Source organism: Arvicola amphibius, chromosome 1 (genome assembly GCF_903992535.2).
Source record: "Arvicola amphibius chromosome 1, mArvAmp1.2, whole genome shotgun sequence".
NCBI classification, from domain to species: domain Eukaryota; kingdom Metazoa; phylum Chordata; class Mammalia; order Rodentia; family Cricetidae; genus Arvicola; species Arvicola amphibius.
Genome location: NC_052047.1, coordinates 117,641,424 through 117,666,739, shown reverse-complemented (window position 1 = coordinate 117,666,739; position 25,316 = coordinate 117,641,424). Strand labels below are relative to the sequence as shown.

At 40.5% G+C, this 25,316-nt stretch overlaps 1 protein-coding gene across 10 annotated transcripts in view; it reads left to right on the top strand.

Annotated features, from left to right (window-relative positions):
- The window catches only part of Sox6 (SRY-box transcription factor 6), a 371,593-nt gene that overhangs the window by 147,600 nt on the left and 198,677 nt on the right, over positions 1-25,316 (top strand). For all 10 annotated transcript variants that reach the window (XM_038332186.1, XM_038332161.1, XM_038332179.1 and 7 more), the window contains one exon: positions 614-703. In XM_038332186.1, coding sequence (XP_038188114.1) covers positions 614-703 — 90 coding nt within the window. The remainder of the gene's footprint in view (positions 1-613; positions 704-25,316) is intronic.

Below are 25,316 nucleotides of genomic sequence, written 5' to 3'. Positions count from 1 at the left end.
TAATTGCTCCCTGCAGTCTAGAACAGTATCCTAACACACCCTAGAACAGATGCTATTTAAACAGGTGTTTTCTTTAATGAACGCATGTGCCATTTCTATATAAAAGTTTTAGTAGTTTTCACTATGAGGGTACAAAAAGCATTTTGATTTTATTTACTTGTCTACTTTTTAGTTTTTCAGAAGCTGGATTTCTTTTTTACGGACTACGTGGTTACAGGTTAATTGGCCTCTTCTTCCTTAACGATTTACCGTTGTCCCTTGTACAGCACATAAATTTTGCCTAGACTTTTAAAATATAACCTGAGCTAAAAGAAATATCATATAAATTTAAACCTGTAGGGGAGAGCCTTTGTTCTGTCTTATCAGTCTGATAAATGATAAACATTGATTAAATATCTCTAGATTTATGCGGATAAGCATGGGTTACAAGCACTATCACCCTGGGGCAATAGTTTACCCCAGTCATGGTGTTTTATGATTAGAGTAATGGGAGAATTAAACATACAGCAACAGAAACAGCTTTTGTTTGTTTCCCATCAAGCCAGATGCTCCATTGTCTAGCTCTGTGGGTCTGTAGTATACATCTTTAATACTTACCTTTGTATTTTAATAGATTCCTCCTGCATGGAAAAACTACTTTCAAAAGATTGGAAGGAAAAAATGGAAAGACTAAATACGAGTGACCTTCTTGGAGAAATCAAAGGTAAAATATAAAAAGTACCAAATGTGCAGATATTACTTCACGTACCCCATGCAGCTGCCGGCCTTTGTGCCAGGCCCCTAAGGTCTGACTTCTAAACTAGGTTATCGATGGAAGAGTAGGGGTGACACCCTCCTGGATGTCTTTGCTCTTAGGTGTGCACTATGGACCTTTGCCCTCCGTGACGTCAGTACAGACTGCCTTGTGAGTTTACTTGACAGACATAATAGAGGGAAAGTCTTGTCAGAGAATGCAGCGTGGCTTAGAGATATCTGGCTTTTCTCTTAGACTCATAATAGTAGCTCAATTTACAGATTAAAGTTATTTGTGTGAATTTCTCTTGCTGGAAAGAGGCTGTGTATACAATCCCAACAAAAGCAGATGGAATATACCCTACGTTGCATTTTATGACTAGTTTCTAAGACCTATTTATCTTGGTTCCCATCCAGCCTCTCATTATGCCTGAGTAGTTTTGGCCAAAGCACTGGCGTTTTCTACGTTTTGTCCTCCCTGAGTCTGTGGAGGTTAGGAGAGCACCTATCTATGCGCACCTCGGAAGAGTTGGCACAAGTGAAGTTCTCACCACTGTAGCAGTTGGCACTCAGCAGAGGACTGGGAGCACAGTGCGGTGATGGTCACTGTTGATGTGCCCACTGATTGGGGATTGAGTCATAGCAGAGAGAGTTCTGGAATTGAGCACTTTCTGCACTTTGTCTCCAAGAATATCTTTGTCTTTTAATTTATTTATTGTTGTGGTTCCGGGAACTGAACTAGACAGGCATGAGACAAGGTGCTAGGAAGTCCTATAGCTCCACCCCTGCCTGTATGTAATCCTTTTGAAATATTAGGAGATGAAGGAGTACCATGTATTTCAGCATTGCATCACCTGTGCGTGAAGAAGTCTGTGCTTCTGACCTAACCCAGCTCTTCTTGTGGGCTCACGAAGAAGTGTCGCATTCTTACACTTCCATGTTGCGAGAGGAAGCCAGGCCACCTGTTAATGCTGTCAGTCCTCGCACAGGTTCCCACACTGTTTGCAGGAACACTTCAGAGACTCAGTCACACTAGTTCTCTGGATTTAGCAAACAAATTTGGGTTGTTTAGCTCTGTTAAGACAACCATTTGGTAGTAGATGTCTCATGAAAACGTTATTTTTATCACAGAAAGCTGGTAGATCTCTGTCCCTTTGAACTCCAATGACGAGAAGAGTTGTCCTTTCTGGATGAGTAATTAATAACTCATTCCATTAACTAACAGAGTGTCGGAATCAAGTGAAAACGGAATATTATTTTGAATTTTACTGCTTCTGCTTTGTGCTCATAAAGGCCATTTGCTATTTTGGAAAAAAAAAGGAATCTCAACATAACTGATGGGTAGAAAGAAAAGTCATTAGTGACATATTCTCCATCCAGCTGCAATAACACGGGCTGTGTGACTTCACACGTCATTTTGTGTTTTCTTCTCTTTCCAGAGTCATTGGTTTTATAACAGTGAAGACAGAAATGGCTCATGCAAAGGCAAGCGTTTGCCAACATGAGTGATGGGGGTCTTGTTTTCTCCTAGCAGCACGGAAGCTAACATTTTATTATCTCTGTGATGAGGAACTCTGGCTTTTTATACACTTCAGGGTGTGTTTCCCCATACCTTTCACTTTTATTTATATTTAATTCTAACTATGAGTTTACAAAGCCAAAAAATAGCAAAAGTTTCGGGTGCTCAAAATTTTTAATTCTCGAAAGTGAAACACGCAGACCCAAGCCTTCCCACTTCGTTTCTCTGGAGGTCCTGTAGGTTATTTGAGCTTCCAATGGTGAGCTATTTTGAATTTTATAGACATAAATGTTAATATTATTACTGAATTTTCCATTTAACATGTTCTACAACTTTTCTTTTTATAAATTTTAGCATTTTGTCACCACAAATATTACATACATCATATATTAACTTAGACATTAAAAATTGTAGCTAAAGCGGTAATTTGAATACTTTAACTGTTGCTGGGAAAACACACTTCTTTTTTTGGCTCTGTGTGTGACTTGGCCAGCTGCAGTTTGTATATATTTATTTGTAAAAAACAGGAAAAAGCAGACAATAAAACAAGCATTCTTTAATTCTGCCTAAGTTCTGAGGCATAAGCTTTCTGTTTCAGCATTCATCTATTCCCTAAGTTTTGTATAAAGTTAGTACATCCCCTATGAGCTGCTACTTCTTAGGATAGGTTTCATCTGGATAGACAATCTTTAAAAATCATTTTTGGCAAACACGTGGCACAAAATGAGGCTTCCCTGAGTCAACCAAGCCTTTTATTCAACACGGAGTTGCTCATTTCCTTCTAAGGGGCTTGTCCAGAGCGTGAGGACTATCAGAACTTGAAGACTCTGGGGTGTATTTCATAGCATCATACCCTGGTGCACACATGCCTGTCTTTCTTCCCCTTTGCATGTGTGACTGTTGCAGTTGGTTTGTGCCGGCTTCTCCCGCTTTTGAGATTAGATACGATTTTGCCATATTTTCTTTCAATTAGTTCTGTGTAGAAGCTTTTAACTTTTTCTTCCCTCCTGACTATATTTTGATGTGTTATGTCAACTAGAGTTATAGTTGTTTTAAGCAGTTATAAAATAACATTATATACTCCGACTGAATGCTCAGACCCCTCTTGACTGGGAATAGGATTTCTCCCTACACTTAATTATACATTTGGAACCATTTATATAAACTTTTACTAGTACTTCAATAATTGTTGATATAGTATATTTCATATTTGTCATACTTTTATCCAACATATTTTCAATCTTTACTAAAGTTTATCTTGGGTGGTTTTATATCAATGTGATAATTAACATTGCAAAACATCTTAAAATTACCTTTATATAAAACTATTGGGTGAGCAGACATATTTATAAAATTGCATATTTTTATTGAGCACAATTTATTCAATTCTTTTTTGAAGATTCTTTATATCTGTCTGTGTGTGTGTTGCCTGCAAGTATGTGCATGCAGTGTCCAGAAGAGGGCATTAAATTCCCCTGGAACTGGAGTTACAGGCAGTTGTGAACCACCATGAAGGTACTGGGAACAGAACCCAGATGAACTATCATGCTCTTAACCACGGAGCTACCTCTCAATCTCCCTAATCAATTCTTATGTCCCTCAGGAAAGTTTTGGCTTTAATTCTGTGCATTTTCTTTTGTTTTATCCATATTTGAGATATTTCTGTTCCTGTAGTTAGAGATTATACTAAGTTTTACAGATTAATTTTACTGGCTCACTCCTTAATTTCCCTTTTGGGGGCTTACTAGGCCTAATCATGTCGCAGCTGACAAGAATGACTCCTTGTCTCCTCAGCACCTTGCATCACCTTGCCTAGATTCTAACAACAGTACTGAGCAATAGAGTCAGTAGCAGGTATTTCAGCATAGTTTTTAATTTATAGTGTTGGTTTTAGTATTTTAAACTTTGTATTAAAGTAAACTAATTTATTTTTGAAATACCATCTCATGTAGTTCAGGCTGGCCTTGAATTTATAATAGCCAAGGATGACCTTGCCTCCCCTGCCTCTAGCTCCCTTGTGCTGATATGACAGACATGCCCCACCATGTCCTGCAGGATGTATCTCTCATAAATTGTGTTAATTTGTGACTTTTTTATGTGTAATATATAGCATATATGTAATAGAATATTTGATATACATGTACACATATTATATAACATATTATGTCCAAAATTCAAAGTAGAATTGTCCTTTTCTTTCCTTTCTAGATAATGTAAAATATCAAGTAGATTATACATTTTTTATTTCTTGAAATTTGAATAATATATTCAGAAAACACCAGAGCTTCGTACTTTTTTAGGTCAGTTTTGTCATAAAGTATTTTTTAATAAAATCATATAGTTTGTGAGATTTTCAAATGTATTAACACGGATTTAATATACAGCATCTGCTATTTCAGGTCTCCTGCATGTTTTCTGTTATATATCTGAATTTCACTTTTGCAAATTTGTTTTTCCTCTTGTCTTCCACTTTCCCCTGGCAGTAGGTTTTCTACTACTTCCCCTCTCCCTTAAAGGGGCAATGTTAGGGCTTGGGTCTTGGTACCACTCCTTTTCAGCACGCCAGTCACATCATCTTGCTTTTAGAATTTTTGTCATTTTATGAATGTTTAATAATTACATGATTTGCTAACTAATCTGTCTTTAAATATTTTCCATAAGTTTTAAAGTCATACAGTGTAGCTGGGTGTGGTGGCACATGCTTTTAACCCCAGCACTCAGGAGGCAGAGGCAGGAAGATCTCTGTGAGTTCGAGGCCAGCCTGGTCTATAGGGTGAGTTCCAGGACAAACTCCAAGGCTACAGAGAAACAAACAAGTCATACAGTATAACAAAGTTATTGAAAGGAGGGAATAGCACCATCAATCCTGGTGGGATAATGGAAAAATCATAGAATGGATAAAAGAGTATTGAAAAATGAGCCTTCAATCCAGAGAGCTTAATATTTCTACACAACTAAGAAACAGTAATTTCTTTTAAAGGTTTCACTTTAAAACTTGCTTCATAGCCCAGCGCCAATGTCCTTTGCTTCTCAGTCAGCCCCCGCTGTTGGCCACATTCAGAGAGACGGGTTTGGTCGCATGATCCATCAGTCCCATTCCAACTGGAGTTGGTGATCTCCCTTTAGTTCTGTCCCACTGTCTCCATGAGTGAACGCACCCCTCACGTTCCTGACTTTCTCCCTCATGTTCTCGCTCCTTCTGCTCCTCATCAGGACCTTGGGAGCTCAGTCCAGTGCTCCAATGTGGGGCTCAGTCACCTTCCCCATCTGTCGCCAGCTGGAGGTTCCCTCACGGTCCTGACTTTCTTTCTCATGTTCTCCCTCCTTCTGCTCCTCATCAGGACCTTGGGAGCTCAGTCCGGTGCTCCAATGTGGGGCTCTGTCATTTTCTTCATCTATCGTCAGGTGGAGGTTCTATGGTGATATGCAAGAAATTCATCAGTATGGCTATAGGAACTGGCCTTTTCAGGCTCCCTTTCCTCAGCTGCCCAAGGAACTAACTGGGGGCATCTCCCTGGAAACCTGGGAACCCCTCTAGGGTCAAGTCTCTTGACAACCCTCAGGTAGCTCCTTAAATTAAGATATATGCTTCCCTGCTCCCATATCCACCCTTCCTATATCCCAAGCATCCCATTCCTCCGAGCTCCCCCCATTCTCCCCTTCATATTTTTCTCTCCCCATCTTCCCTTGGCCCAGTCTCGCCCAACCCTCAAGTTCCCAATTTTGCCTGGCGATCGTGTCTACTTCCAATATCCAGGAGGATTACTATATCTTTTTTTGGGAGTTCACCTTCTTATTATGGGAGCCTTCTCAGCTTGGTCGATCACCTTCCTGGACCTGGGGGGAGTTGGGAGGACCTTGGACTTAGCATAGAGTGGGGAACCCTGATGGCTCCTTGGCCTTGAGAGGGAGGGAGGGGAGGTATGGGTGGAGGGAAGGGGAGGGAAGGGGGAGAAGGAGGGGCGGGAAGGGGGAGGAGGAGCGGAGGGAGGAAAAAGAAAAAAAAAGAAAAAAAAAAGAAAAAAAACTTGCTTCATGTAATACTATTCAAACGAAGCATCACAAGGCTGCTAAAATCAGGGGACAGTGAATAGTGTTCAAACTACAGCTGGACTCTGAGAGACACTGAGTTAGTAGAGTTGCCATTGAGTCTGTGTTGACTAGTGGTTTTTTTTTCTTCTTTAGTGGTTTATTTTATTATTTTTAGTTAAGTGTATGTATGTGCCCATGTGGCTATATGCACAGGAATGAAGGTCCCTGAGGAACCTAGAGGGGTCAGATCCAATTGAATTGGAGTTATAGGTGTATGGGAGCTGTTATGCATGGATGCTGGGAACCAAACTTGAGCCCTCTGGAAGATCAGCAAGTGTTAAAACCACCGAGTCATCTCTATAGCCACTGCTTTTATTGTTTATATTTAAGGCAGATAACAGTATGTTTCTATTACACATAGATTCTGGTTGGGTGGTTTTCAGCCAAGCCAATTGATAAGAACATTACCTAAAAGAGTTCTGTTTTTCTCAGTATGGTAAGAATGCCTGAAATACTCCCCAAGCACCCTTTAAATATGCCAAGAGGAGACTTCACAGCCTTGTGCACTGCCACATTTCTGCAGGCCACCTCCTTCCCAGTTACCGTAATACTTGGGGATAAAATGTGGTAACGTGCACGAGTTTAATAGCAGCTGTCTCATGGAGAAAAGCCCCAAGCATTTATTGTGACAGGAAGGAGGGATCAGCCTCACACATACTATCTGACTTGAAGTTGTGTTGGGTAGGAGAAAAAAATTCTGTTTTGTGCTGTTTTAGGGAGTTGGGGTAACAGGGAGCTTGTTCTTAAAACTCAAAACAACATTTGAAGAAGTTGTGGCATTTGATATTGATATAGTTGGAGTGTGTGTGTGTTAACTTAGGGTGCCTGAAACACGGAGGTTTCCATCCCATGTCCACAGGGAATATGAGATTCTTTATTGATTACAAAATAGAAGTGTAAAAGTACCTAAAATTGTGAGTGCTGACTCACACCTTTAACTCGGGAGGCTGAGCCAGGCATGGCAGTGCAAATCTTTAATCCCAGCATTTGGAAGCAGGGACAGGTACTTCTCTGGGTGTTAAAGACTACCATGGTCTATATAGTGAAATCCAGGATAGTCAGGATTGCATAATGAGGCCCTCTCTTAAAAAAAAAAAAAACAGAGCAAGAGTCCAGATATGATGTTTTTCTCCTTTAATCCTAGCACTAGGGAGGCAGAGGCAAGTAGATCTAGCCTAGCCTAGACTACACGTTCCCAGGCCAATCAGGGCTACACAATGAGACTGTCTCAAAATCAACCACAGAGAAAATAACAAAAGTTCTAAAATATTTAATGTTTATGATAGTTGACTCTGACAACTGAGTAAAGCAGAACAGAAAACAAGCCATTCCGAGGGATGCAGGAAGTTGTAGAGTGAGGTCTGAGCATGGCTTCAGAAGTCTCAGCCTGATGTGATAGAGTGCCTTTAGTTCTCTGAGGCCTTACCACTGTCAGAGGGAAAAGTTGGACCAGGCCTCTGGTCTTCCTGTGGCATGCACTGGCTTGGTGTGTACCTTTGGTTTTGACATGTAGCCTGACAACATGGCCTCACTATACAAACCTTACTGTCATCCGTGGTTAAAAGACTGAGAGAAGGGTGGAGACTTGTGACAAGAAGACAGTACAAGACTGAAGTGTGGTCAAGTTTGAGTTGTGCCAAGTTTGGGAGGATTCCAGGATAGCCGTGGTTTGACACATTTCTGAATGTGTTGGTGACCCCGAGCCATGCCTGCAGCATATGGATCTGCATCCTATTGCTGTGCAGAGGCTCACCCTATTCAGTGTGTAGGAAAGGTTTTGAGTCAGTCTCCCTGCTTCGCAGTCTTCCCCTGGATATGGTAGCTGGCATCTCATGCTTCATGTAAAGGCACCTCTTTGGGAACTGTGCTGGGGAAACAGTTGTTTGCGTTCGCATGAACTGAACTGTGCTGTGTTTGTCAAACACCCAGTGAGAAGAGATACCAAAAGATGATGCGTGATGAAGGAAATAAGGAAAAGAATGATTCCTTTCTAGTGTTAATTATGAGTAAATGTTTCACTATATACATTTAAGTATAAGGTAAAAGCATACAAGGTATGGCTGCCTATAGCTTAGAAAGATGAAGTAGTTTTTTTTTTCTGATGGAAAAATGACTGAAAATACATTTTTTTCAGTGGCATTTCTGTAAATGGTTCCAGTGTTTTTCAAAGCTATTACTGAAGTACAATCATGTATTCACTTCTGTGTCTGAAGTATTTGACTTTAGCCAACTTCATGCTGAAGAGCAGAGATGCTGCCCTGTTCTTTTGTCAGGGCTGCTTTGAAAAGATTTCAAGTTAGAAACTCTATGGCACATACAATGCAAGCTACCACACTGTGCTTATAGCAACTCCTGAAGTGAAAACATAAGGTCATCTGGGTATGGGGTCAGGACTGTAATCCTAGAACACAGGGCTGAGGCAGGAGGATTGTGGGTTTGAAGTGAGCCTGGACTACACAGTGAGACTGTTCCCCAAACCAGAGACAGCACATAAGTAAAGTACAGCAGGGGCCACAAAGGAACTTGATTCTAACAGCCTTGTGAAGTACTTCCAAGGGCCTGGATTCATTTCCATTTTGATGCCAGCAAGAACCTTCCATGGAAGGACAGGTATGCAGAGTTGTGGTTCAATTTCAGGACACAATGGGTCTTAAAGGTCAAACAGGGTGGAGTGTTCTAGAAGTAGCTTAGACAGGGTCAGAATGGATCTTCCAGTTCCCACAGAATCAGTGTTCAGCACCACAGTTGCTGACTGACCTGTCTAGAGCCTCCTGTTTTGTTTAGCCTCCTAAGGACCTAAACTACACTAGAGGGCATGGGTACTTGCTCCCTATCTTGGCCTCTTCCGCTTTGTTTTGTTTGCATAATCCTCTGTTCTAGGAGTAATGCTGCCCACCGTTTTCTGCTATAAGCAATCATAGGACTCGCTTGGCTGGGCAGGAACTACTACTGTATACTTTGCATATTTATTTATAAATGAGTTTTCCTGGATTTTTACTCATAAATTTATGGTAATCTCTTCCTCCTCTGGGGAGACTTGAAAAAACAAGAGACGGACCTGGAGAGATGGCTCAGTGGTTAAGAATATTGGTGCTCTTGCAGGGGACCCAGGTTCAATTCCCAGCACCCAGATGGTGGCTTATAACTACCTCTTCCAAGGCACCTGATGTCTGCCTTAGGCTTCTACAGATACCAGGCATGCACATGATACTCATACATATAAGCTGGCTCTCACATATATTTATGAAAATTAATAAATCCTAGAAACAAAACAAAACAAAACAGGAACACTTAAGGGTGAATCTTGTGCCACCTTGCCAATAAACCCACCAAAGGATATTCATTTGGTGATTTTTTTTAAAAAAACTATTCTAATAATAGCATGTCATTGCTTGTTTAGATTCCATGTATCTTAAACTTCTAAACTGATTTTTTTAATGCACTGAGTTGCTTTAGATGCTAACTTGTGAGTTCAGGGATGCTGTCTTCTTACCTCCTGGTCTTATGAGATGGTGCCGTTGATTGATCCAGTACCTCTTGTACATGTCCCTGTAGTGTAGGACTTCAGAGTCACATCAAAAATCACAGACACTCCAAAAATTAGAGCTGGAGTGTCAAAAATTGTCTGCTACACAATCTGACTTGCGTTTCTCCAGATCAGTCCAGAAAGTCACTGCTCTAAACCACATGGTAAATTACCACGGCAGAAACTTAGTATTCTGCTCCAAATAACATGTTTAGCCAATTTCACAAAGTCTTTTGGACGTCTTGTAATCAATAGCGAGTAATTACAGGAGAACTCCTGGATCCCTTTAGCCAGCAACAAATGCACAAAGCAGCCCCTTCTGAACACATACACATTTGAATCCAGCAGCACCCACGGTTTCTAATTACACCGCTTTGCATGAGTGTAGACATCTCAGAGTTCTCCTTTGTACTCTCTGCTATAAACATCGTTTCCTTCTTTTGAAGTCTGTGTGATATACATGCAAGCAATTAAAACCTCCCCCCTCCACTGGAGGTTGGAGACGCAAGGTCTTCTTAATTAAAATTCTAACAAAAGCTACCGGCAAAAATTCCTACTATATGATTAAGGTCTAAAGTATTATGATACATTAGACTCATTGTTAACTGTTGGGATTAAAAGAAATCGATATGTTGGGGTGAGATCAGCTGAATCTAATTAACGAAATCAATGTTTACATAAAAGAAAATACTAAAGTTTAATAGCAGGTTCTGCTTATAAATATAACACTGGCTAAAATTGTTCCTTATTGTTACTGCATTGACCACATAATCATATTTTAAATTCAATGAATAAAAATTGGAAACTTCTCTCTTGTAGTTAATTATTATAATTAGAACACAAAACTTTAAAATCATATCTGGTTTCAAAAGTTTTAATTATGAAAGATTCTTAAATGTAAAAATAGTCTCCAATTATAAAATATTCCCAGTGATTCCATTTTTAAAAGGTTAATTTTAGCAAGAGCTACATACCAGAGTCAGAAAGGAGGTAAAATTGGGAAGAAGTAAAAAGAACTAAAGGATTCTTGTGCAATTATGATTACATTAATATGCATTAGTCCATCAGGGATATAACAAAATTAAAAGGGATACGTTTAGATATGACGTGAAAACAACGCACCTTACTTTTTCCTTCCTGGTTGCTGTGATGAAATTAAACATCGGAACAGTATGGAGGAGAAAAACTTCACTAATTGCAGCCTAGATTTCTCAGTCAAATGAAGGTCATTAGCAATTTCCTGGAAGCCTTCAGATTGCTTACCAGGAAATGGTAGCTAGCAGGACATCTGTAGTTCTCCTGGTGGAATTAATGAAACACACTGGAGTTTTAATGGTGTATATCAGATATAGGCTGATGGGGGGGGTGGGGCGTGGTGGAGTTCTCTAACACAGTAGGTAATATTCTTTAAACAGAAACTTTTTTTTTAAATTTCAAAATTAGTATACAAACCCTGAACATAGCCATTAACACGCATACATTCACCCATACATCCTCTGTGACAAGTAGAACTCACTAATGGGGCTCATTGTACAAGAGGGGTCTGCAAGTGGAATGGCACATCTAGTCAAACTGAATGAAAGCGCTCGCTCTCAGAGGTTGGCATGATCATTTCACGATAGCGTCACATTTTCCCATGTTCATAAAAGTGAGAAGAATTGAGTGTAATGTGTCTTCCAAGACATCAATTTAAGTTTTACTTACTCTGCATTTTGATGATTCCATGGAGGTAGAATCAGCCATGTAGAGAGTGCAGCTTATCTGAAGTGATTGGTCGGCTTCAAGAGGGCTGGGATGTCTGGAACATTTAGTGGTGACAGGAATATAGAGGCAAGTATATGTATTCATTAGTTCACATATAATTGTAAAGAAAGAAGTTTCTGGTTGGTTTCCAGTGGGAACAGGAAGAAGGGTATTTGGTAACTACTTCTTATATCACAAGTTATTTTATAGGAAAGGAGCCAGCAAGTGTAAGTCTGAGAGGAGATCTCATAGGCCAAGAAACTGTCATTATCATATACATCTGTCAAGTTTACAACACAGAGTATGTTGTTAATGTTTGCTCAATCAAAAATCATGTTGTTGATAAAGTACTTTCAGATGTTAGGTCTGTACACACGAGTCCAGCTTTATTTCCATCTTGTAACAATAGGCAAGGTGGATATCGCAGACCTCCCAAGTCTTTTGTAGTATTATTAAACTATTGTGTTTAAGCAAGGTCAATTTTAAATGACTTTCAATGTATCTGGTTCTTTTTGTTAAAATAGGATTTCACAGCTAACAATTCTGACACATAGTTTACATAAGGTTTTTTGTTTGTTTTTGTTTTGGGAGGGTTTTTTGGGAATAAATTTTACCCTGTAGCTCAGGCTAGCCTAGAACTCATGTCAATCCTCCTGCTTCAACCTCCTGAGTTCTGAGATTATTGTTGGAGCTACCTCTCCTGTATTGGCTTAATTTGTTTTGAAAGTAACTGTGGTAGATGAAATTTACTATGTATACATTTATCTTAGCACTTAGAGATTTTAGTAAATACAAACCAGAAAAAAATTAAATATACTAACTAATTCATTTACCTCAGCCTTTTTCATTTGAATAAATTACAGAGGTTTAAAATATACATTTGTGGCAATATTTATACATGACTAATTTTTGGAAGAAAAAGTCCTGGAACATTTTTAGTCTCTTGTTCTTTTGGGGCCTACCAGTGCTCTGTGTTTAGCACAGTAAAGGAGCCAGGGTGCACCCTAGATATGGCTTTAGTTTAGAGTTAGCTCTTGAGCAAATTCTCAGGGTGGGGGCATGGTTATATCCCATAAAACTGGCATGTGCTTCTGGACCTCCTACAATCCTAGTATTTAGGTCATTTGTCTGAATGGAAAAAAAGCAAAAACCAGGCAGACCACTTAATAAAATGTGTGTATTTTTGTCCAAATGCTGTTCTTATGAATAAGGACTATGCACTGAGCATAGATTGTACATTATTCTCTACATTTTAAATTTGTTACCAATGTTGGTAATTACCACTGAGTGCATATTTAATGCACTGGGGGAATTTGATGCAATTATTCGTTTATTTGTGATTCCCCTTCAATCTAAATGTCTACATTAAACTATTGAAAAAGAAAACTCCGGAGAATTTAGGTCACTTTTAAAAATTCACTCACTTTCTGAACCCTGGTGGTAAACATATGTTACATTAGCCAGGATGAAATTAGCATAGGCCCTACATTGTAAAGGATACAGTCTCCAAGTTTAGTAACATAAAATAAACCCCACTTTGAATACAGCCTTCAAGGGGGTGGACCACTGGCCATACCACCTGCCTTCGGAGTCAGTGGAGACATTATAACTGAAGGCACGTTTTAGCTAGTTTAACTTCAGATAAATTATTTTTCCTTGAGCCTCTCTGCAGCACTTTGGTATTGATTACACCAAGAAATGGACTAAATAGACACAAGTTGGTAGCTTTTAGGAAGTCTGTTCAAAATGACAGAAACCACAGAGAAAAGGCCCAAGTTTGACTCTCTTCATGATTGCCCAGACTTTTTTTTTTAAAGCTCAGAGAATTTGGGTACTGAAAAAGACCCCTGATGCTGAAAGGGTCTGAAAATAAGAAAAGTGTGAGGAGGTAGAGCTTCTGTCGACCCACGTTTTATTTTCTCCTTTGATCATAAACTGGAAAGAAAGTACGCGCTTCCCAGAAATGGCTCAACATCATTAAGATGGCTGGGCCAGGAAAGGGAGTGAGGCAGATGAAGACAGGTTTTGATGGTAGGTGGGATTCCACAGGCATCTGGTTCAGGAGACTCATCCAAGGTTTCCTCTCAGCTATTTGTTGTGTGCGCTTTTATGATATTCTTTAACATCTCTGTATAGAAGAGATTGGATCTAAATGAGATCCATTTTGTGCCTTTAAAAATAGGTTTCTTCACACAATAATAAGAGATCTGTGTTCTGCAGTTAAGGCAAAGAGTTGTGTTGCTGCTCACATTTGTTTAACCGGGCTCCCATCACAACAGGTGCGCAATTATTTTATGAGTAAAATATTATCAGCCTTCAAAATTAGCCAGGGCAAAATGCAAGTTGTCTGATTAAATAATCAAAGCTGATACTTAAAATACATTTGATTTCCACAGGAATTTTAAAATGCAGGCCCCACTCTCTTACTCTGGAATCCAGAGGAAGTTACAATTGTTGGTAGCATGAAAGTTGTTCTTGTAACTAGTCTGATGTGCTTTGTGTAATTCAGTTGGTGTTATAAGACAAACTATTATTAGATAATTAATTTTGGTATAATATTTTAACCTATCAGTAAAGTGGTGCATATGACAGCAGGTAACTCTTTTCCTTTGAAGATTATTTTGCATTTGATCAATCAAAAGGCCCACCAGTCTAGAAAATTAAAGTCCAGTGTATTCTCACTTAAATTCAATTTATGAAATATAAAATTATACAAATATTTCAGTTTATAGAGTAAATAGATTATAGATACATCTAAGTCATAGATTATCTTGGTGAATAGTCAAGGCTCCCAAATGGTAGAATAGAAGTAAAACTCCACCCCTCCATCCCCCCTCTCCCCTGTACTGAGCAGGAAGCATATCTGGGCGGCAACTTCACTGTGGTTTAAAAGCCTACAACAGCGCAGCTGTTAGAAACCAATTACAGGCAGGTAACTGTTTGTTTTCATATCTAAATCTGTTTGTCAATCAGGAGAATGCAATGAATCAGGAGAAGGGATCTCAAATACAAACCACAGAGTAAGGCAGAGCATCTGGAGGAGGTCCAAGCCACAAGAATTAGGGCAGGAGTGCAGATGGAATCAAATCCACACGTGCGCATGGCTCCCGGCTCTGACCACATTTTTCAAATCAAGTCAGAAGTTGAGATGATTGGAGAGAAATCTCAGTTTTCTATTGGGAGTAGACTCATTTTAAGGTCTGTTAGAAGCAGTGTGGTTACCAATAGGAGAGAGATTATAAAAGAATCCTGCAGATTGTTATTAACTTAGGACACTTCAGTCCTGGCTCTTCGACAGTCTCAGCTAGAGACTGAGACTTACGTTCTAGTCCGGGAGTGTTCGAGATAGACCTTTGACTACCTTGTGAAGATCAGGCTTTTACCACTTTGACTTTAATCTGCAGCAACTTTCAGCTTCTATGCCTTTCCCTGAAGCATCTTGTTTTATCTGGATGCAGTCAGCGAGGCCTCCTCTACTGTTCGATCCTAGCCCTGGTGCTGAGGCTGCGAGACAGTGAAGCTCACAGAGTACTTTACACATCTGTGGCTGAGCGTGGGGAAACCTACTGAGGGCCAGACTTTAGGTTGGTAACATCAAGAACACATAAATAGAAGTTTTTTAGGAAAGCTAAAGAAAACAAAATAGGCACAGCCACGCTGTGGTTTTGCTTAAACACAGGCTTTTGGATTCACCGGGAGCCCTGGATTTCTTTTCTGCTGCTTGCTGAAAGGAGCCCTTTTACTTTTTCCGGGCACATTTGTGCCTGGAAGCACGGTGGCTGCGCACTGTGTGTCTGTCTGCTGTGGCGATCAGGTTTAGCTGCCCCCAGGTGGATGTGAAAGCATTCTCCTAGGCTTCTTGTCCCAGATCTCTGTGTAAATTCAGTGTGGATGCCAGGAAAGAGGGGAGCAGACCTCTGCGACCTGAGGGAGCATTCTTTACAGACTCTCATGTGAGATGGCCTCAGAATTAATGCAGAAGAAGTGACCGGTAAGCTTCAAACAAATACTAGAGGAAGTAACACGATTGATTCTTTTCCCTGTCAAGTACCAGGAAGGACTCTGAGGAGGCCTTCTGCATTATATATTCTGGGTCATGAAGAAAACTAGAGGCGCGTGTGTGTGGGCACTCACCATGCTGCCCTTGAGTAGGGCAGAGGACAACTTGTGGGAGTCTGTTTTGTCCTTCTACCACGTGGGTCCGTAGGGCTGAACTTGAGCTGTCAGCCCTAATGGCAAGCACCTTTATCTGCAGAGCCATCTTGCCAACCAGAACAAAACTTTTCTTATCGAACATAAATCTCATAGCCAAGATGAGATCTTGAGAATGCAATTTACTCATTCTTCTGTTTTTCAAGAAGGAATATATTTGTAGAATTTCAGTCAACCTGTAGATCCACCTTGACTGCTTATTATGGTGTCTGCATTATTTATATGTATGAATGTTTAACTGTGTATATGTTTGTGCACTACATGTGTGCAGTCCCCAAGGAGGGCATTGGATCCTGTGAAACTGGAGTGGCAGATGGATGTCAGCTGCCAGGTGGGTGCTGGGAATCAGATCCGGTCTTCAACAAATGCAGCAAGTACTCTTAACTGCTGGGCCATCTCTCCAGTCCCAAGAATTTTTTATTTTAAAGACTTCCTTAAAACCAAGAGCAGAAAGTATGACAATAACAAGAAATAATATTTATTAAGCAAATGCTGTATGTCACATTGCTTTGTGTTTTTTTATCTCAAACAATCCTCAAGTTAAGGCTATGGGGTGGACATCATCGCTTTTCTTTTAGTGAAGAGGAAGAAGAGTTCAGGAATAAAGAGCAATTTTCTCCAGACACCAAGATAATAATAGTGGCCATGCCAAGGTTTGAATCAAGCACTCTATGCTGCTAAGCTGCTGTTCTTTCTGAGCTGCTGGGATTATAGCTGCTGCATTCTGGCCCCTTCTGGGCCACCAAGACACCACTGGGTCATACTTCTTCACGAGTTTCTCAACTTTTTTGAGCTAGTGTTTGAACCAGACAGAGGAACAGAGAGGGCAAGCTAAACAAAAGGTACCAATTACTACTGTCCTGGCTATGACATCATAATAGGAACTGTGCGTTCCCTTGTTTTGAGAATTTGGTCATCATTTCAATTCTCCTCTATCTTTAATTTTTCCATTTATAATCTTATAAGTGCAAATCTCCTCTTTTCTGCTAGTTTAAATTCTCCAAGTTGGAGGTCCTTGGTTGTCCTTTAGTGGAACTGCACCTTGGTTTCTCTAGTTTGCTATTAACTGCAATGTAGACCTGCCCTGTCTCTTTGCATGGTATTGTGCTATAGTATACTCTGGTTTTCTGGGTTAGCCGATTTGCTGCTCTGCAGTGAAGGATGTGGGGGTATGTCACCTAAACAACAGTAGAACATGAGCTGCAGACACTGGCTGCTTATGAGGCTTCTGGGCTTTTTATACTTCTAGCACAATGGCATGCACACTTCTGTGTTTACTGCAAAACCTTATGAACCATGAATAGAATTTTAATAACAGATTGTACTCCAGTTAATTATTAAGTTAAAACTATGAGAAGCAGTTGGAGAAGATTGCCATCTCTCTGCAACAACGACCCTGTGTGGCTCTGCTCAAAAATCTTCCTGTCACACCAGGTGCTGTTAGTGTCATTTTCTGCTCTCTGTGGAGATATATCAGAAGCCAGCTTTAGCCTTTTTTTTCTCACCCAAACAACAGGATTGCTGCCACTCTCGGAGTGACCAGTGTTTTGGATTTGAGGGCCACAGAAGATTGTTGTAGTAAATATAACAGTATTATTTTAAGGATCATGTCATCAAATTGTGTACAACAGTTTCCATTCAAGGAGTTACAGCTTTGAGGAGATGAGAAAGCAGAACCAGGCATGAATTTAGAACCATGGACTTGATGCCTAGTCATGGTCTGGAAGTGGAATGTAGCACAATTTATAAAAACCCAGAGACAGAAATTGGGGTTCAACATGAAGGTCAGAAAAGCAAAAGAGCCAGCCACTGGCTTTTACTTCTACCTTAGTCCAAATAGGTAATCCTGCCTCCAGGAATCTCAGAATGAGACTGTGTGAGAGCTGTCTCCTCCTGTTTTATATGTCTCTCTAGTATGGGATTAAAGGCATGTACCACTACCACCTGGTCTCTATGACAAACTAGTGTGGCTACTTGGATTAAAGGTGTGGGTCACCACTGCCTGATCTGTAAAGCTGGTCAGTGTGGCTGTTGTACTCTCTGAACTTCAGGCAAGATTTATTTATTAAAATACAAATAAAATATCACTCCAGTGGAAGCTGCATCTCCTTATGGAGAAAGAGAGTTTGGGAGCCTGGGCTCATGGTTAATACGGCTGAGTCATCCTGCAGGACCAAGCAGAGATGCCCAAGGACACAGATCAGCAGAATACAGAACACAAAGCTAAGTTACCCAGGAAGCCATAGGTTAGATAACAGCAGTAAAAATGGGATCCAGGCTATAAGACACAGGGCTACACGGCAGCATATGTGTAGAATTTCAACACTAAAAGGAGAAAAACTACTCGTTGTTGATAGTATTTGATCTTGGGGTGAGATTTCCCAATTCTGACTGCTTACGTTGTGTGGTTGGAAACCAGTGTTTAGGCTTTGCTAAATGGAAAGGATTCGAGATAGCTCTAGATCTGCTTCCCAATATGGACTACGAGCAATATGTGACTATTTAATAAATTCAAGTTAATGGAAACTCACCAGAATTAAAATTTAGTTCCTTCACCACATTTTAAGTGCTTAATCATTGTATCTGTTCAGTGGCTGTCATATTAACCAGCAAAGAGGCAGAGAATCTCCTCTATCTAGAAAGTTCTGTTGTACACTATTGTTGTAAGATGTGAAAGTCATAAGACCATCTAGTAATCAAAATGTAGGTATAAGTATCCTTAACAAGTCATCTCTGTGACAATAGGCTTTAAAGGTGCCAACAAGAAATAGTCTGTCAAATTTAATGAGGTTTCTGGAAACAGTTTTGTTAGAAGAGTTTTATTATGGGAGGCTGGTTTTGAAACTGGTGTTCCTAATTTGCATTTATCTACTTACACACTGTTACAATATTGTTTTCTTTCTTCACTACGAAGATGTATTTCATTCTCATTGGAATGGATTGTAACCAGACACAAGGCTGTGTGAGTGTATGGGGTAACACACTTTGCTATTCTAAGTTATCTCCACTAGTAACTGATAGGAAAGTCCTTTCTTGCATCTTAGTTTTAAAAAACCAAAGTGTCAACTAGACAGCTTCCAGCTTCAGTGTGGCTTTAATGTATGCATTGTTCATTGTATCTATTTCTAATTTTGTGTGTTTAGTACATGTTAGATGTGGAAGTATCCAGAGTGAAAGGGAGGAGAGAAGAGATTAGACATTCTAAGGAGAACATTAATGAGGAATTGAGTGCAAAGAGTACCAGTGTTTCCCTTCAAAGTCAATGGAACTCAGAGACAGACAGCTTTTGTATTTGTAGGTATATACACTTTTCTTAGATCTCCTAAACTCTCCCAACTTTCCTTCATAACACTGGATGGAGACATTTTAACACATGGAACTTTTCCTATCTTTCTTCATGCTCATGTGCAGTCATTTAGCTTAGATTTGGGGTTTAGTAATGAAGCTAGTTCAGGCTACCAAAGGCCAGGACTACACTAGATCCAAACTGGTTCAACATGAAACAGACACTTCATGGAAAGAGTTATCTGAAGAAAAGGAAAAGACAAAGTGGCAAACAGATGCTGTTTCATCTCAGACTAGCAATCAGTGTAGGGAGCGAGTACTTGCAGCAAGCCGCTGTCAGCACAGTTGCTGGACACCTAGCAATACCGAGGAGGGGCTTCTGTGCTGGTGCACTTCTGTGCCGAAGAAACTCCTTATACACATGAGAACGTTCTTCTAGTGCAGCTTTTAATCTCAGTCAAACCACAGACACAGGGAAAGAACTACAAAAACCAACACGTACAAGTTTGGAAATGTTAAACTAAAACTGCAAAAATTGCATCTCTAGTATCTAATTTATATAAAATGGAAACATAAAACAACCCTGTAGACTTTCGTATAAACTCATATGGCAGCAATATGAAATGTGTTGGATTGATAAACATTTACCATACATCGAGTCCATTAAATAGTTCTTGTTTGTTGTTGTTTTAAGTAGAAGGAGGCTGTGCTTCTAGAGCAGAGGAAACAATCAGATAAATGTGATTTGTTACCACTCAGTGTCAGAGCTACAAATGGCTCTCACTGCCCCTCCTCCCCTGCCCCCCCCCCCCCCCCGCACCATGTTGTCTGCTTCACAGCAGCTTTGAGAGTTGCCTAGCCTCCTCACACTGTCCTTAGAAGCACGGCTATTGTCCTCCCCCTGACTTCCTGCCACAGGAAGAGTGAGAACGAGTCTACTGTAAGTTGAGGAGGCTCTTTTTTTGTTGTTGTTTTTTGAGACAGGGTTTCTTTGTAGCTTTTGGAGCCTGTCCTGGAACTAGCTCTTGTTAGCTCTTGTAGACCAGGCTGGCCTCGAACTCAGAGATCCGCCTGCCTCTGCCTCCCGAGTGCTGGGATTAAAGGCGTGCGCCACCACCGCCCGGCTGAGGAGGCTCTTTTTGTAGAAGCAAGCAATTCTCAGTAGACCTGCACTGCTGCCAGAGCTTTAGGGACAGTCTGGAATTTCCCATGCATTTTCAGTCTTTATATTTGCACCAGTTCCACTAGTATGGTCAACATTCTTTTCAGTGTGTGTGTGGTGGGGTGCAGGGTATGTGTGCACATGTGTGTGTAGGTACACATGTAGAAGCCAGAGTAGTTGTTGGTGACCCTGCTCTATTGCTCTCCACTTTCTTCCCCTGAGAAAAGGCATGGAACTAAACTGGAGCTAGGCTGGGGATTCAATGATTCTCCCTGTTTCTGCCTCTGATAGTGCAGGGGTTACAGGGCATAAACCTGGCTATGCCCTGGGCTTTTTCATGGGTGCTGGGATCCCAATTCAAGTTTTCATGCATGTACAGGAAGTATTCTTACCCACCAAGCCACCTCTCCAGTTCTATGACAAACCCTTATAAAGAAGTTCTCAAGTGCTAGGTGTTAGGAATGTAAAGGTGGCTAGCATGTAGGCCTTTCTGTAAAAGCCAACCATCTCCAGCAACATTCAGGTGACAACTGAGTTTAGTTCATACTTATGAGGATGTTAAAGAGGAATTGGTCAAATTATGATTTAGATTTATTTTTCTTCAAGAAAATAGAAGGATTGTATTTTAAATAGAGTCATTTGGGTTTGCAAGCATCATTATGCCTTCGTCAGTGTCTCAAACTCTGGACAGCTAGAGGTCAGATTATTTTCTCCAGCACAGACCTTGTCTCTGAGTTTTTCAGCTGGATAGAGGCAGCTTTCTGGCATCAGTTTCCCTCTGGAAACGTTACATTCAGCATGGATAGAAAGGTACTCCCAACTTTGTCTCCCAGATTTACCAACACCACTTCCCTAATTCTGAGCCTGGTTTTGCAAAGCAAGTCCCAGCTAGCATTATGGACTTCAACAGTGACTAGATTCTGGGTTGAGGCAGTGGGAGACAAAGAGCAGAAGCAGAGGCTAGGGGAGTTGCTGTGGACTTCCTGTCTCGGCTCTTTTGTTGGATTGCTGGGCTGGATTTTGACCTTCTCATAACCTTACATTCCAGGGCCCATCTTTTTGTCCTTTGGGTCAGTTTGCACTGCAGCTAGCTCCAGAGTGCAGGCCTGTCCCTGTTGTTCTTCCTAAGTCCTGAACACTCTTTGCCTCGTTGGCTTCATCTTCTGTGACTGCAGTTCATCTTTTGTCTCCAGTACTGTTTTGTGATACAGATCTAGACCACTTTTCTTTTCAGCAAGCTGTCAGTTGATAGCTGCCATTTTGCCTTCTTACCAACAGTGTGTATGACTTATAGGTTCTCCTTTCACTTTAAAAAATATTTTTGGGGAATAGTCACGCACTGCATCTAGATCACTCCAGTACCTTCTCTTCCCTGTAACTCCTCCCAGGTATTCCACTCCTGAAGTCGCAGCCTCTTCTTTAAAATTACTTACATCTGTGTACACACACATACACAACCTACTGGTTTGCATAGTGTTGTTCACTTGAATGCGTGCCCGGGGTGACTCCTTGGGACTGGACGACCTGTGCAGGGTCTCAGCCCTGGAGGACATGGACGCTTCCTCTCTCCACAGCCGCAAACCGCCTGTAGCTCCTCCTAGTCCCAGGTGAAGAGCTGCATACTCATTTTTATTGAACATAGAAAAACATCTAGCATGATTTCACAATAGTTCCTCTTGGTAGAGATTCCAAAGTTCATATAAAGGAAAGCCAATGTTCTAAAAACATACAAATAGCTTGTTCTAAACCACAAAGACCAGGAATTGTGGACCCCTAATTTTTAAAATCCTTTTTTTTCAAAAGCACACTTAATTTATTTTCTTTCAAAATCCTTGCCAAAGATGCAAATCTGAATGACCATACTTTATCTACCATTCATTTTCTCCACCAAATGTAATTTTCTCTAGGAAAAGCACTCAGTTCAGGTCTCAGAGCATCATACAAGTGCTTTTCCTCAAGACAATGTGCTATATTTTGGCATGTAGCAGGAATAGTTCTTATTTCTCATTTGGTTATGCACATTATTTTGTAAAGTTTACTCCAAATTTAACTTTAAAAATTAATTTATTTTGCTGCTTTATCAAGAAATTTTAAGTGAAGTCAACCTGTTGATAAAATGTGAGTATGTGCTCCCAGGCGTCAGTGCGTGCTAGCAGAGGGCAGTGCTGGCGTCTTAATTCACGCTAAAGTCATAGCAGTTTCACCTGCCCTTGCTTCTGCACCGTCAGAGCAAATGTCAATACAGTGAAAAAGAAAAATAGCAATTTTATAAAAAAAAGTTTTATTTGTATATTTTAGGTCTCTGGTTTTGTTATATTCATTTCACCCAAACTATTATTAACCTCTCCAAACCAGCATTATGGGAAGACTTTCATGCTGGCTTTAATGCTCTGGAGTCTAGAGGGAAAGCCGTGGTATTGTTGACATGTTCTCCCCACCCCAATGATTGCTTTGGTCATTTGATTGGCAATTCATTGATAGATTGTATGGTATACTTTGGAAATTCAAAACTGCTAAAATAAGTAAAGAATCCATGTTACCTCTTTAGGCAAAGTCAACTAATGAGAAATTAAAGTGAATTATTTCATTTAACAAACATGTTACAGCGGAAAGAACTCTGTTCTGAGACCAAGGTGTCTGATTCCAAGGGCTGGGAAAAAAGCTTGGTCTGGGTTCACGGGGATGCACAGGCTCTGGGTTCAGTTCTCAGTGATACACAGGACTCCTGGTTCCATTCCTGACTCTGCCAGGAGCTAATTAACTACATGACATCAGCTACAGCTAGGCCTCCCTCCCTTTCTTGCTTTTAGCTTATAAAATGTGGGGTTTAATGATCCCTTGATTCTTTCCAACAGTGATCTTATGAGTCTGTGACTGGATAATCACGCTTTTCAAAAAAGACTTTGCAATTAGTTTTGAATAGCTAAGATTGATTTTAGAAGCCATCCCCATCCGGTGACAAAACCAGCATGAGGAGCAGTAGGGAGTGCTGGGGAAAGTACTTTCCTTTGCATAAAGTTCCTGTGCCCTGTATGCTCAGGTGTCTGACAGCCTGCACTGCAGTGGAGATGCACACAGACACAAGCTCACTATGCACACAGCACACTCACGCTTCCTTCGGTGGCTCTCCTAGCTGCTACATATGGGGGCTGTCTGGGACTTCAGAAAAGAAAACCAAAACATAAAACAGTCTGATGGTGCTTTGATGCTAATGAGAGCTCCAAAAATTTCAAGATGAGGAAAATGTTCTCCGATACCAATCTAAAAGAATATATTTGGGGACTGGAGAAATGTCTCAGTGGTTAAGTGCTCGTTGCACACGAGTGGGGACTAGAGCTTATATCCCCAGAGCCCACATAAATGCCCGGCGGTGTGGTTCCCGTCTTGTGATTCCAATATTTGGAAGGCAGAGGCTGTTGATCCCCCAGGCAAACTGGCTAGCTCTGGATTCGTCTGAGATACCTGCCTCAATGAGTGAGGTAGAGAGCAATTGAGAACGGCCCCTGGCAGCAGCCTCAAGCCTCCATACATTGTGTATGGGGTGTACACTACTTATGAGTGTACACTTGTACACATACACATGTGCCCCACATAAGCAAATCTACATACTCACATGAAGTATGGGGAAAAAAGAAAGAACAGTGTGTTTAGAGCTCATGACCCTGCTGCCCTTGCCTCTTCAGCATATATTATCAGTGTGTGTGTCTGTACAACTTGTGTGCTTTGAATGAGAAAAGCAAATAGTTTTGTGTTAGAGTTCAAAGTCTGGCTATGTGCTCTTTGAGTGCGGCATATGTTCTCCCTGTGTGGCCCATTATTGATAAATTGGTGGGGATGACAATATCAACTATTAAAAATAATTTTTTTAAATGACAAAATTGTACATACTATTAGGCATTATTTGATGTTTGTGATATATGCATTGTGTATTAACTACATTTAGCTTTAACACATTACCATTTTTATGATATCTATAATTCAAAATGGTGATTATAGATAATATCCTGGTTTTCAAAGCATGTCCCAGTCTTTTTCAGTCCTTGGATTATTATTGTGTCTGGTTGATTTCCATGAAGAAATTAGCTAAAACAGTGTCACCCTTCCTGTCTTACTGTATCGCAAGCTACAGTTTCCATGTGATCTCATTTGATCCCTATTTAGGCACCAGGAAAGTAGGCTAAAACAAGTCACTTCATACTCAAAATTACTTACTGTGGGTTTTTTTTTTGTTTGTTTGTTTGTTTTGTTTTGTTTTGTTTTGTTTTGTTTTGTTTTTCCGAGACAGGGTTTCCCTGTAGTTTTAGAGCCTGTCCTGGAACTAGCTCTTGTAGACCAGGCTGGCCTCGAACTCAGAGATCCACCTGCCTCTGCCTCCCGAGTGCTGAGATTAAAGGCGTGCGCCACCACCGCCCGGCTACTGTGTTTTCTTTTATTGGAAGAGAGAGTACCCTGGTAGGCTATTGTGGCTTTGATTTTTAATAGCAAGATAAATGACTACATCACCTCATCTTGCTGACAACCTCTGCTTTATATTTCTTGAGGTGTCAAGAAAATCTTGGCTTGATTTTTCCCGGGGGATCTAAGCTACAGCAGTTGTCCAGCTGACTTGAAGGAGTTGTGGTGTGGGGCTAGTGGGAGTCGGCTGGCTCACCTGTGCTCTCGTTCGCACACAGAACTCAGACCAACAGCCGCACACTTGCTTGTACTTAGCTCATGAATGGGCTTGCATGTTTACACATGACCACAACCATGGCTGATATTTTGCTTGCCCATATGTTTGGTTTGATGCAAAGATAATTAAAACAAATGTTCCATGTATGTGTCAGTGTGATAGAAAATTGCATTGTCTTCATACAGTCAAAGAGTGCTTGAGATTGTTTAAACTGGAAACAATCTGCCAATACTCCATTAATTAGGATTCTTCTTGATTAGCAGAGTTGGATTATCAAATGGAGTTGCTAATAGCATATAAAAGCTTATTCAATGTGCCAGTTTTCTTCCTGTGCTCTACATACTTCCATTAACCAAGGAAATTTTGTTCATCT